This window comes from Salmo salar, chromosome 11, assembly GCF_965601325.2.
Source record: "Salmo salar chromosome 11, fSalSal1, whole genome shotgun sequence".
NCBI classification, from domain to species: domain Eukaryota; kingdom Metazoa; phylum Chordata; class Actinopteri; order Salmoniformes; family Salmonidae; genus Salmo; species Salmo salar.
Window position 1 is genome coordinate 86910724 of NC_138301.1, and position 14789 is coordinate 86925512.

At 44.1% G+C, this 14789-nt stretch overlaps 1 protein-coding gene across 1 annotated transcript in view; it reads right to left on the bottom strand.

Moving 5' to 3' along the window:
• LOC106563053 (GDNF family receptor alpha-2) overlaps positions 1-14789 on the bottom strand; it is an 89634-nt gene that overhangs the window by 73447 nt on the left and 1398 nt on the right. Inside the window, exon 2 of the mRNA XM_014128270.3 lies at positions 9786-10085. Coding sequence (XP_013983745.1) covers positions 9786-10085 — 300 coding nt within the window. The remainder of the gene's footprint in view (positions 1-9785; positions 10086-14789) is intronic.

Genomic DNA, 14789 nt, shown 5'->3' on the forward strand with positions numbered 1-14789 from the left:
GGTTCCATCTGTCGGCTTGTCCCCTTGTGTGTTGGGTTTGATGTGCTTCCTTGGCATTGGAAAATGTGTGTGTTGTGTTCTGGAGTGTCAAGATTCGTTTTACCGGTGGATGAAGCAGCATCTCAGGTTTAGCTTGTGTAGCTGGGATCTCACCTCATTGTAGGACTCTCTGTTGTATCAGTTTGGCACTGAGATCTGGGTAGATGCTGATCCCCTTCCCTGCATCTGAGGCATTGGACGCAGCTTCTCCTGCCCGAACTGTTCATAGAAAAGATTACTCATGAAGGAAGTTGGTTTGCCCGCTTCCTCACCAGTTTCAAATCCTGTAATTCGCACATTGAATTTATGGGAATGATGTTTGAGTGTTTCCGTTTGATCATCCCTTCCAACTTAGCTTGCGCTGTTTCCAGGTCATGGAGTCGCACCTCTGTCACGTTGGCTGTCTTCTCCAGTCTTTACACTTTAGTTGAATAGGTATCCACTTTAGCAGTGAGCACCGCCAATGATTCATTCACTGGTTTTAATTGTAAGTCAAGAGCAGAGGTAGTCTCCTCACAAACAATCTATTGTACAATCTCTTATATATTTACATTTACATTTTAGTCATTTAGCAGCCAGCTCTTTCTGTTGTCTGGTGTTGAAAGACGCCATGTTCCCACAGTTGATTTGTTGACGTACAAATTCTAGCTGCTGGAGCCAAATAGACCTGGTAGTTATTTCTTGTCACACAATGAATTTCCCACACCTTAATATAAGGTATGGTATTAACAAGTTTTAGGAAATAAGTCTGTTAATTCATAGTCATTTGCAAAAGAAAGCCACAAAAAAGGCCATGCATTTCAATGCATGCCAGTAGAACCAGAGCCTATCATCTTCTAAGACAAGTTTTGGCTGCTGATCATTTTAGAAAAACGTTGTGTGCTTGCATTATGTCAAACACTACTTGTAAATGGGAAGCAACAAATAATGGGTGTGACACAATTGCAACCCAGGGAGTCCTAAACAACAACTTATTCATAACAAGCTAGGATGACTCACCTGATTAGCTACAGTTTACTCAGGCCATTAGAAACTGTAGTTAACATTTGTGTGAACATATGCCTGGTATATAAACACATCTGTTCTGTTGTTATTTGATGTACAGAATGCTGATTGTGTTTTCCTCCAGCTGTTAACAGGATAAAAAATGACCAACAGATATATCAGAGCGTTATGAATCTTCTCCTCCACTCTCCTCTTTTCTCTCTTCTGTCTTCCCTTCCTATCTCCTACACCAGGGTTTTCCTAAATCGGTCCTTTTGTTTTTTTCCCCTAGCACTACACTGCTGATTTCAAATAATCAACTAATCATCAAGCTTTGATAATTTGAATCAGCTGTGTAGTGTTAGGGCAAAACGTGCACCGCTTGGGGTCCCGAGTACCGAGTTTGGGATACGCTGTCCTACACACAAAAACATACTGGTTCTAAATAGTACCAGATAGAGGTTCTTGGGGTTGTAACCATAGCAGGACCCTTTTTTTGAAGGTTCTATAAAGAACCACACTCATAAGATTCTAAATTGAACCTGTGTGGTGCTATTAAGAACCATTTAAAAAGGGTTCTATATAGCACCAAAAAAGGGTTCCACTATGGTTACAACCCAAAGAACCCCTCTCTGGTACTATTTATGTAACGGTCATCGTATATAGTGAAATACAAAACATAGAACATTACCCAAAAACCCAGAACACATAAAACAAACACCCCACTTACATAAATACATATCACAACAAACCCCAAACCACATAAAACAAACACCCCCTGCCACGTCCTGACCAAACTACAATAACAAATAACCCCTTTACCGGTCAGGACGTGACAGTACCCCCCCCCCCCCCCAAAGGTGCAGACCTCGGATGCACCTCACACAAAAATAACCCCCCCAAAAAATAATCCCAAACTAAAGGGAGGGAAGGGAGGGTGGCCACCGTCACCGACGGTTCTTGTGCTACACCCCCCCTCCCCAACCCACCTACTATGGAGGTGGCTCAGGTTCCGGCCTTACTCCCCCACCTATCCTGTCCACCCCCGCTAAATAATTATTAAATATTACCCCTCCCGAAGTCTCTGGGCTATGGCGCATCGCTGAAGACCTCGGGCTGATGTGTGTTGCTGGAGACCTCGGGCTGAAGGGTGACTCTGGCTACGCCAATTCCGGACTGTAGGACGACTCTGGCTGCGCCGATTCCGGACTGTAGGGCGACTCTTGCTGCGCCGATTCCGGACTGTAGGGCGACTCTCGCTGCGCCAATTCCGGACTGTGGGCCGTCTCTCTCGGCTCCGGACTGTGGGCCGTCTCTCTCGGCTCCGGACTGTGGGCCGTCTCTCTCGGCTCCGGACTGTGGGCCGTCTCTGCTGGCTCCGGACTGTGGGCCGTCTCTGCTGGCTCCGGACTGTGGGCCGTCTCTGCTGGCTCCGGACTGTGGGCCATCTCTCTACGGGACACTGTCACCGGATGCTCTGGACGAGGCACTGTTGCCGGAAGCTCTGGACGAGGCACTGTTGCCGGAAGCTCTGGACGAGGCACTGTTGCCGGAAGCTCTGGACGAGGCACTGTTGCCGGAAGCTCTGGACGAGGCACTGTTGCCGGAAGCTCTGGACGAGGCACTGTCGTCGGAAGCTCTGGACGGGGACTGCGCACTGAAGGCCTGATACCTGGCTTAGGATGCGCCAGACTAGGGACACGCACCATAGGGCTAGTGCGAGGATCAAGAGCAGGACGAGCTGGACTGGGCTGATGCACTGGAGGCCTGGTGCGTGGGGCTGGTAGTGGAGGTACCAGACTGGAGACACGCACCCCAAGGCTAGTGCGAGGAGCGGGAACAGGGTACACCGGGCCATGGGTAAACACTGGAGGTCTGGAGCGCACCTCCTGCACAACCTGTCCTGGTTGGATGGTAATAGTGGCCCTGCACGAGAGGAGTGCTGGCACAGGGCGAACTGGGCTGTGCAGAGGCGTGATGGTTGCCGTGCGTAGAGCAGGCATAGGGTAGCTTGGGCCTAGGAGGCGCACTGGTGGCCAGATGCGTTGCGCAGGCATCCTCCTTCCAGGCTGGATGCCCACTCTAGCACGACACTTGCGAGGAGCTGGGATCGCACGCACCGGACTGTGCGTGCTCATGGGCGAGATCGTGCGCACTTCTGCATACTCCGGCGCTCTCCACTCCATATGCTCCCCATAATAAACACGGGGAGTTGGCTTAGGGCTCACCCTTGGCCCAGCCAATCTACCCGTGTGCCCCCCCAAAAAAATTATTGGGGGTGCCTCTCGTGCTTCTTTCATTGGGCCCGCTCTTCGCTCCACTTTCGCCGTTCCTCCCTCGCTGTCTCCACCTGTTTCCATGGCAGGGTCTTGTCCCCTGCCATTACCTCCTCCCATGTCCAAGATGTCCTCCACTCCCTTCTCTCCCTAGCCCAGGATCCTTGCTCTTCCTGGGCCCGCTGCTTGGTCCATTGGTGGTGGGAAGTTCTGTAACGGTCGTCGTATACAGTGGACCAAGGCGCAGCGGGTTGAGTGCTCATATTAACTTTTATTAGAACACTTAACCTGTTATGACTAGGGGGCAGTATTTTCACGGCCGGATAAAAAACGTACCCTATTTAATCTGATTATTACTCCTGCCCAGAAACTAGAATATGCATATAATTATTAGCTTTGGATAGAAAACACTCCAAAGTTTCTAAAACTGTTTGAATGGTGTCTGTGAGTATAACAGAACTCATTTGGCAGGTCAAAACCTGAGAAGATTCCTTACAGGAAGTGCCCTGTCTGACCATTTCTTGCCCTTCTTGATTATCTCTATCCAATACAGGGGATCTCTGCTGTTACGTGACACTTCCTACGGCTCCCATGGGCTCTCAGAAGGCAGCAAAAAGCTGAATCGTGGCTTTGCAGGCTCTGGCTGAAAAAAAGTAGCGCGTTTGGATAGGGGCCGGTCACAGTACTATGAAACTCAGGCTCGTGCACAAGGGGATCCCATGCTTTTATTTTCTCTCTCTTTGTACGTATACACGCTTTCCCGGTCGGAATATTATCGCTTTTTTACGAGAAAAATTGCATAAAAATTGATTTTAAACAGCGGTTGACATGCTTCGAAGTACGGTAATGGAATATTTAGAATGATTTTTGTCACGAAATGCGTCGTGCTCGTGACCCTTATTTACACTTCGGATAGTGTCTTGAACGCACGAACAAAACCCCGCTATTTGGATATAACAATGGATTATTTTGAACCAAACCAACATTTGTTATTGAAGTAGCAGTCCTGGGAGTGCATTCTGACGAAGAACAGCAAAGGTAATAACATTTTTCTTATAGTAAATCTGACTTTGGTGAGTGCTAAACTTGCTGGGTGTCTAAATAGCTAGCCCTGTGATTCCGGGCTATCTACTTAGAATATTGCAAAATGTGCTTTCACCGAAAAGCTATTTTAAAATCGGACATATCGAGTGCATAGAGGAGTTCTGTATCTATAATTCTTAAAATAATTGTTATTTTTTTTGTGAAGGTTTATCGTGAGTAATTTAGTAAATTCACCGGCAGTGTTCGGTGGGAATGCTAGTCACATGCTAGTCACATGCTAATGTAAAAAGCTGGTTTTTGATATAAATATGAACTTGATTGAACAAAACATGCATGTATTGTATAACATAATGTCCTAGGGTTGTCATCTGATGAAGATCATCAAAGGTTAGTGCTGCATTTAGCTGTGGTTTGGGTTTATGTGACATTATATGCTAGCTTGAAAAATGGGTGTCTGATTATTTCTGGCTGGGTACTCTGCTGACATAATCTAATGTTTTGCTTTCGTTGTAAAGCCTTTTTGAAATCGGACAGTGTGGTTAGATTAACGAGAGTCTTGTCTTTAAAATGGTGTAAAATAGTCATATGTTTGAAAAATTGAAGTTTTTGCATTTTTGAGGTATTTGAATATCGCGCCACGGGATTACACTGGCTGTTGAGTAGGTGGGACGGAGAGTTAAGTTTGTAGTAGGGTGTTGCGTTCCCTCTTTCTAGAGGCGTGCGTAACAATATCTCACTGGCATATTGCATGATTTATGCAGCAGCATACAATACATTTTTGGACTCACCTTGGTGTTTTGTGCTCACTTGAACAGGAAGGTGGCGCAGCGGTCCTTCTTGTGGGCATATTTTGTCATCAAACTTTGTCATCAAAATCTGGCATTCTCTGTATGTACGGTTCTTTCAAGACAAGTGGGAACTTGTAAAAAAAAACAAGGTTGAATCACAACGTCAGCGATATTCAGGTCGGAGCTCTAGAAAGAGTCCTGAGTTCCCAACTTGGAATTCCGAGTTGGATGACCGTTCAAAACATATTTTCCTAGTCGGATCTCGTTCCCATATGTCTTGAGTTCACTGATGTCTGAGATTTCCCAGTTCAGAGTTTCCAGTTGTTTTGAACATGAAAGAAGTCATGCTGGATTGACAGCATGGCCAATGTATTTAACCTTATCTGTCCCATGGTGATGCATGTGAATGTTTATCCTTTTAAGCTTAGAAAAGAGACCCTTAAACCCCGACTTGGACCACACACCCTCTCCACCGAAGAGCAGGCTAGTGATTTCTTTGCAACACTAACAGCTAACCACTGATTCCTTCCAAACCACTAATTGTTGAATTTGCAATTTCCAACTTGTTGTGTAATGTTTATGTCCAATGGCCGATGAGCACCGATAAATGTAATCTATAATTTCTCTTCATATGACAAGGATTGAAAAGGATTTGCCAGTAGACTGTCGACTTGATTCATGATGATGACTGCTTGTCTAGCTTGCTAGCTAAGATTTCTAAGGAATAATGTTGACATCATCAGCCAAATCAAAGTTACGGTAGACACAGCGCGATTTGGCGTTATTTTCTCTGTGGTTAATGACTTTGAGCCTTCTTGGATGGGCACTTCTAATGTAAATCTATGGCAGCACACAAGGGGCTTGAACTTTCGAACTTTCCCTGTAGATTTTGCGGTGACGTAGTTATCCCATGAGTGACAGAACACTGAACCAATCACGGCACAACTAGAGAACATTACCAGCCCCATGCTCTGTATTTTCCGCTGGCTGCCCAACACCACAGAAAGCACTGAGCTAGACTGAAACACCTGCATTTTGAAGCTGCCTTACTCAAGAAGGCCAAAAAAGATGTTTGTATGTGGCTTTATGTATTCCTTTCCCCAAAAAATATATTTTTTTTTTCCCTTTTTGCTTTTTTTCACTCCATATACAACATTTTACAAACGAATAACAACTTACAGACATACAACAAAAAATGACTACATCTAATCTGCTCACGCCCGCATGCTAACTCCCCCATCCCTAGTGCCTCCGTTATTGTTTGCCAGTTGGCCTTAAATTGTACCAATTTGTTTTTCTCGGTCGCCCATGCTTTTCAAAATTTAAATAATACATCATTAGATTTTTCCATTGGGCATACATGGTGGATTGATTGATAGTATATGATTTTTCACTACACCCCCATGTCTTGAAATATGCAGACAGATGTATTAAAAGTAAGTTTACATAATTCTAACAGCCAAATGTATAGCTCTGCCCGCAACTTCTGGACTTTATAGCAGTCCCAGAAAGCATGGATTATAGAGTCATTATTAGTTTTACACTTAAGACATGACTCTGCCGTTGTGATGTAAAATTTGTACATTTTGTCTCATTTTATAAATTCTCTACATTAGTTTATACTTGATTAAACATAAAACATGTTTTACTGTAATATCGTTAGTTATGCTGCAACTTTCCCTCCATCTTGTGCCAACATCAGTTCTTTTTAAGTCCAATAGTTAATATTTTTGTTCTAAGAGATTGTCAGTTGGATAGGCTCTCTGCAAGGTGTTGTATATCTTCCCTATCATATGGACATTATTTTCTGACTAAAAATAAGATTCCCTCAAGGTTGCTCTGATGTCCAAAAGATTTTCAATCGAAATTTTGTGATATGTAATTCGGAAAGTATTCAGACCCCTTGACTTTCTCCACATTTTGTTACGTTACAGCCTTATTCTAAAATTGATTAAATTGTTGTTTTTCTCATCAATCTACACACAATACCTCATAATGACAAAGCAAAAACTGCTTTTTAGAAATGTTTGCAAATGTATAAAAATAAATAAAACTGAAATATCACATTTACATAACTATTCAGACCCTTTACTCAGTACTTTGTTGAAACACATTTGCCAGCATTTACAGCCTCGAGTCTCCTTGGGTAGGACGCTACAAGCTTGGCACACCTGTATTTGGGGAGTTTCTCTCATTGTTCTCTGTCAGGTTGGATGGGGAGTGTCACTGCATAGCTATTTGGCGGTGTGCTTAGGGTCGTTGTCCAGTTGTAAGGTTGAATCATCACGCCAGTCTGAAAGCTCTGGAGCAGGTTTATCAAGGACCTCTTTGTACTTTTGCTCCATTCATCTTTCCCTCGATCTTGACTAGTCTCTCAGTCCCTGACTCTGAAAAACATCCCCACAGCATGATGCTGCCACCACCAATACCTTAGGGATGGTGCCAGGTTTCCTCCAGACGTGACGCTTGGCATTCAGGCCAAAGAGTTCAATCTTGGTTTCATCAGACCAGAGAATCTTGTTTCTCATTGTCTGAAAGTCCTTTAGGTGCCTTTTGGCAAACTCCAAGCTGGCTGTCATGTGCCTTTTACTGAGGAGTGGCTTCTGTCTGGTCACTACCATAAAGGCCTGATTGGTGGAGTGCTGCAAAAGATGGTTGTCCTTCTGGACGGTTCTCCCATCTCCACAGAAGAACTCTGGAGCTCTTTCAGAGCGACCATCGGGATCTTGGTCACCTCCCTGACCAAGGACCATCTCCCCCGATTGGTCAGTTTGGCCAGGCGGCCAGCTCTATGAAGAGTCGTGGTGGTTCCAAACTTCTTCCATTTAAGAATGATGGAGGCCACTGTGTTCTTGGGGGACATTCAATGCTGCAGAAATGTTTTGGTACCCTTCCACAGATCAATACTTTTTGCTCTGACATGCACTGTCAACCGTGGGTCCTTATGTAGACAGGTGTGTGCCTTTCCAAGTCATGTCCAATCAATTTAATTTACCACAGGTGGACTCCAATCAAGTTGTAGAAACATCTCAAGGATGATCAATGGGAACAGGATGCACCTGAGCTCAAGGTATTTTTGTTTTTTATTTTTAATACATTTGCAACAATTAAAAAAATATATGTTTTTGCTTTGTCATTATGGGGTATCGTATGTAGATTGATGAGGAAAACATATTATTCAATCAATTTTAGAATAAGGCTGTAACAAAATGTGGAAAAAGTCAAGGGCTCTGAACATTTTCTGAATGCACTGTATTTGAACCTATGTACATTGTTCAATCCAAAATTACTTTTTAATTCTATGATGGAAATAAATGTATTTCCTGTTACCAAGTCATTTATGGTTTCTATGCCTTTAGTTTTCCATGTGGAACAATTTCTCGGTGAATTCAGAAAAGCTATCCAACGATTGTTCCATAAGGTTGTGTTTTTAGGAAGTGATATTGGTTCTTGTAGAATAAGTTTCATTATCTTCCATACTGTTATACTATGAAGTTGTTAATGTTCTTAGCGTTATCCTTTGAAAATAGACACATGAAAAGATTCTGGGGATGAGCATGCAAGATTTAAGCATTGTTCCTCGTTAGTGTATTTAACTATATGTCACAAGTAAAAGCCCTGATTGGTGAGTTGATACAATTCCAAGTCTGGAAGGTTAAAACCACCCTCTGACTTAGGAAGATGTAAAACTTTCCTTTTCATTCAATTAATTTTATTTGCCAATATAAAGTCTTACGACCGAGTAGAATGTCCGAATGTCTTCGGTGGGGTAATTGGTATTACCCGAAAATAAACACAAAAACTTTAGCAGCCATGCCATTGTAAAGAGGTTAATTCTACCTGTAAGATTTATGGGAAGATTATTCCATTTAATTAGATCTGTTTTCATATTGTTGAGTAATGGAATAGAGTTATCTTTATATATTTGTTGTTTGTTGTCACGCATTCCTTTCCCTTCCTCTCCTCTTCACCTCCTTCTCTTCTCAATTCCTCTCCTCTCCTCCCTCTATTTGTTTAGTGAGCCAGTATATTTCTGAAAATACTAGAGTATAATACAGACCCCCCCCCCCCCCCCCCCACACACACACACACACCCAAAGCAGGGATGCTTATATAAGCACAGCATTTACATTTTTCTTTATGGGCAAAACAGGAAGCCACAGTGACAATTGTATTATATCTGATAACAGTCACCTAGAAGCTCCCTCTCTAGCTCGCTCTCTCTCTGTCTGTGCCCTTGAGCTCTGTGTGCCACCAGTCATGCTGAGGGGGAGAGTGTGTATGCCCTTGAGTGTGTGTGTGTGCGTGTGTGCGTTTGTGCATTGTCATATGTGTGTTCATGTGTTTGTGGGTTTGTGTTGGCAGCAAACGTCCAGAGAGGAAGGGAGAACAAAGAGAGAAACTCCTTAATGAGGCCTACTGCCGCAACCACTAAACTAGGCCAGCTACCCGTGCCCAGAGAGAGAGAGAGTTTGTGAGTGTGTGTGTGTGTGTGTGTGTGTGTGCGTGCGTGCGTGCGTGTGTGTGTGTGTGTGTGTAGCCACCGTGAACACACACACAATACACACAAACACAAAGGGAGCATTGAGTTCGGAGCCAGCAGATACACTCAAGGCAACCCCCTCCCTCCTCCTGCGTAGTCCAGGTAACTCACCGGTTTCTGTCAGGCCCTGGTGTATACTCCAGTAGTTCTGCAGACACTGTAGTTCTTTCTTCATGCCTCTCTTACAGCGACAGTTGTAGAGGGACGAATCCTGTAGGACCTCTATGGCACCCTGGCACTCCCTGCTAGCCAGCATGGTCTGGCGATCTTGCGCCCCGCCTGACAGGCACTGACGCATAATCCTGTAGCTGGAGCTGCACTGGCTGTCCCCGTTACACAGCTCTAATGCCCGCACGCACTCCAGGGACTCCCTCCATCCATGTCCACACACACACACCACACAAACACACCCTGCAGCAGAGAGAGAATAGGAATAATGATTAGTCATAATGTTAATAATAGTTAACCCTGACACTAACACCCCCCACCCACACAGCATCTGGGGGGAAAGATCATAATTATAGTCAAGACTCACTAGCCAACTTGGCTAACAAAAACAAGTAAAATTGACAAACAAACCTCACTGTTCAAATCTTTGAAGCGACCGCATATAGAAGAGGAGGATAGGCGGTCTCCTCCCGAGCATCTTATTGCACCACCAACGATTGACCCTGAACCCGAAGCGACCAACGACTGACCCCGAAGCCGAAGCCACCAACGACTAACCCCCGAAGCCACCAACGACTGACCCCGAAGCCGAAGCCACCAACGACTAACCCCCGAAGCCACCAACGACTGACCCCAAAGCCGAAGCCACCAACGACTAACCCCCGAAGCCACCAACGACTGACCCCGAAGCCGAAGCCACCAACGACTAACCCCCGAAGCCACCAACGACTGACCCCAAAGCCGAAGCCACCAACGACTAACCCCCGAAGCCACCAACAACTGACCCCAAAGCTGAAGCCACCAACAACTGACTGCAAAGCCGAACCAACCAACGACTGACCCCGAAGCTGAAGGAACTGAAACCACTTCACCTTGTGGTTTCAGTTCCTTCGGCCACAGCCCTTGCCCCGTCTTCATCAGAACCTGCAGACTTGTCGGCAATACACGAGCCTGCTTCCCAGCACAAACTACAAGTGTTCCCTGCAACACTAACGATTATGGGCAAGGATAGAAACATTTCAATGGATGAAATATAGAATATATCAAGAGATGCTTTGTATAGCCAGAAATTCAGCCTTTTTCCTGATGTGGATAGGGAGGATTGGTTCATTAAGATTGGTTTTAAAGATTTGAAGCATATCAGACAGTTTTGTGTTACCCTCTACAGGATCGGTGGGTCCCCCACGATATGCTTGAGCTAACGTAGGCTAATGTGATTAGCATGAGGTTGTAAGTAACAAGAACATTTCCCAGGACATAGATATATCTGATATTGGCAGAAAGCTTAAATTCTTGTTAATCTAACTGCACTGTCCAATTTACAGTAGCTATTACAGTGAAAGAATACCATGCTATTGTTTGAGGAGAGTGCACAGTTATAAACTTGAAAATGTATTAATAAACCAATTAGGCACATTTGGGCAGTCTTGGCACAAAATGTTGAAAAGAAAGGCAATGGTTCATTGGATCAGTCCAAAACGTTGCACATACACTGCTGCCCCCTAGTGGCCAGAATCTAAACTGCACCTGGGCTGGAATAATACATTATGGCCTTTCTCTTGCATTTCGAAGATGATGGTACAATTTTTTTCTTCGTATTATCTTGTACCAGATTTAATGTGTTATATTATCCTACATTAACTTCAAAGTGGTTCCTTTCAAATGGTTTCAAGAATATGCATATCCTTGCATTAGGACCTGAGCTACAGGCAGATAGATTTGGGTATGACATTTTAGGTGGAAATTGAAAAAAAGGGACAGATCCTTAAGAGGTGAAGCTAGCAAAGCATACATTGCTGCAGTAGCCAGAGCCACAGCCTTTAAAGAATTGCTCCAGTCAAGATGTGGAAATATTCTTAAGCAGGTCAACAGAGGCACATGCAGCATCCTTCATTGAAAGGAGTCGAGCACTCATCAATGTTGTAATAGATATTGTGCTTTTATGTGCCAAGCAGTACATACTATTGCGTGGGCACCACGAAAACCAGGAGGCTCTTAATTCATTTGCAGCTATGATCCCGAGATTAAAAAAACAACTGGAGCAACAACCCAAGAATGGAACTCTGATGATCCCTGATCGGGCAGCATCACTTCTACATTGCAAGACACTCATCGTGGTGCTAGATACCTGTCCCAAATACATTTTCCCCAACATGAACATGGCTTCTTCGAGACATAATCACTCTGCCTATCACCAGATGCACTGTAGAATGTCTATTCTACACTGTCAATCGGATCAAAACGTGCAACAGGGCATCCATGCCCACAGGGCGCTTGAACAATTTGTCACTGCTCTCTTTTGAAGGAGAACTGACTGAGTCTTTGGCTTATGATGATATCATTTCAAAGTTTAACACCAGCCCTGTCATCTTATGCTGTGACTGTGAGTCTGACAATGATGGCAGTTCTATGTTATTTTTTTCCTGTTTCTTTCAGTGACCTGTATGTTGCACTGGTTTACTGTGCTGTACATTGTAGCCTATTATCATTACCTTTGTTTGGTGTAAGAGAGTGTATGCCTAATCTAATGCAACAAAAAGCTGATCTGATTGGCTGTTATTCTTCTATTCTGTTAATTTGAAATACATATTTGTTTTGCACCATAAGGTTTCTTAAGACCTGCCTAAACGAAATCATACATTTCTTTGTGATGGTGTATTCAATTGATTTATTACGGATTTATTGCGCATTGAGGAATGATGTCACTGTGCTTCTGTGGCTACATGCACCATGCCACTGCCAATTGAATTTGTTCAGTTAGCAAACAAGACAGCTCATAGTCCATTGCCTTAATCACAGTCAACACTCCTATATGTTATACCTGTGGAACCCTGATTATAAAATCAACATGTATGTGCATTATGAACCTGAGACTCTCTTCTGTTAGATGGTCTATCTAATTCAAGAGGTCTGGACTGCATGGAACGTTATGTGAAGAATTCGCATTTTGGTATATAAAAAAAAAGCATGGCTCTGTTCGCTGCCTCAAATACACACGCTGTACATCAGTATCTTCACTCATAATTTGACAATGAATGTAGGCTATTAATAATATTGTCACGAATCAGACTATTAGTTCCCCCACCACCCCAATTAGTTCAGCCGATATCCTGGATGGGATCCAGTTAAACTGAGAGGCCTGCCGAGCCAATTGTGAACTGTGCAAACAATATTTCTGCAGGCCCACCCACCAACGGATTTCTGGCTACACTACTGGTGTGTGTATGTGTGGTAGCAGTGTAGAGCTGGCTACATGCTGTTTACAAGGGAGTTCTCTGAACGTGTCAAATACTGTCTGGGGAAATAACCTCTCCTCCACCTCTTCCATCCTTCTCACCTCTCTCCTCACATCCTCTCCATTTCTCTCTCTCTCTCTCTCTCTCTCTCACCCCTCCCCCTTCTCTCTTCTCTCCTGTTTTAGATCACCTCAAAACATGACAAAAATGTCAATAATGTAAATACAGAAAAACTGCGTAAACTTCTGGATTTGTGAGTAATGGGTTCTAGATGAATCTATAAAAAACTCATAGCGATTACAAGGTGTGCCTGACTGGACAAACATGCAGGTAGCACGTGGAAGGCAAAAATGTGCCACACCACAGGCTAGTGCCACTACCGTGACCAGATTTCAGCACCAAGGACAGTTCTGCCTCGCGATCCCATGCAGTCGTCAGACACAGCGGCAACCAGATTCACATGCACACACACTTTAGCAAGCAGCTGAGACGGAGGGAACGTGCCCCATGCGCTGTCCCTTTGACCGTCAGCTCCTACCAGACGGGAGAGCTTGAACGTCTCTTCATATTTTACCATCTAAAGAACTATGTTTGATATATATTACCCTGAATCACCTTTAGATGCTTACTATATCAGGTCACATAATTATCAAATAATAGGCTATACATTCTACTTTTACCAACATCCCTTTAGAACACAAACCTTCCCTAGCAGCAGCAAGGCACCAGGTGCACACAAAAAAAGTATGGTTCTAAATAGTACCAGATAGGGGTTCTTTGTCTTGTAACCATGGTGGAACCCTTTCTATAAAGAACCATGGTCATACGGTTCTAAATTATTTAGTCAATCGTTTTCAATTGACACAAGGCAATACATGAGTCTTTCACAAGATACTGTCACTGGACATAGTCATATATAAACATTAATACTACTCTTATTCATGTGGTTTTCCGTCTCAAAAAAATTGAAAATGGAAAATAAACCAAATTTCACCACCATCTAATGCCATATATAATTACCACTATCAGCAACACACCCCACCACCCCCTTCCACTACTTTGGCCCTCACAGATCCTACACCAGGCCATCGGCCTGGGAGGCTGGAACCCCTTCTCTCAAAACCCCCTGCAGTTTTTCTGCACTAAAATCTCTGACACCCAAAAACACCTCTGCTGCTTCCACCAATTCAATCTTCTGGGGTTTACATTCCATCTGTGCGGTATAATGAATGGCCACTATAGCCAGGGGTGCTGAGGGTGCTGCAGCACCTCCTGATAAATCAGAATTTTAAAAAAGAAACAAAAAAAAGAAAATAAATGTTCACGAAGGTAGTGCATTGTCCCTTTACTACAGACACCGGGGATCCTCAACTTCACGTCAACACTCAACTGCCACCCCAGTTATCACTCCTTTCAGCGGCGCTCTACTCCGGAGAGCAAAGAAGGACACAGCCCTCATCCTGAAACATATAGCGCCCTCTCCCCCTGACCAGCAGACACACAAAAAGTTAACTTCTTGACAAACCCAAATCCTTCTTCACCCAGCCTGATACCACAAACAGATCGGCCAAAAGGAATGGATCCACTTTCTTCACAAAACGTACTCACTCCCACTGGGCCAGAGTCATACTGGGCATTTTTCTCATCATTGCGTTGAGGCTCGGAAGCCTTCACCTCACTTCTGTCAGGTAAAATTTCAGAGAGTTCACTA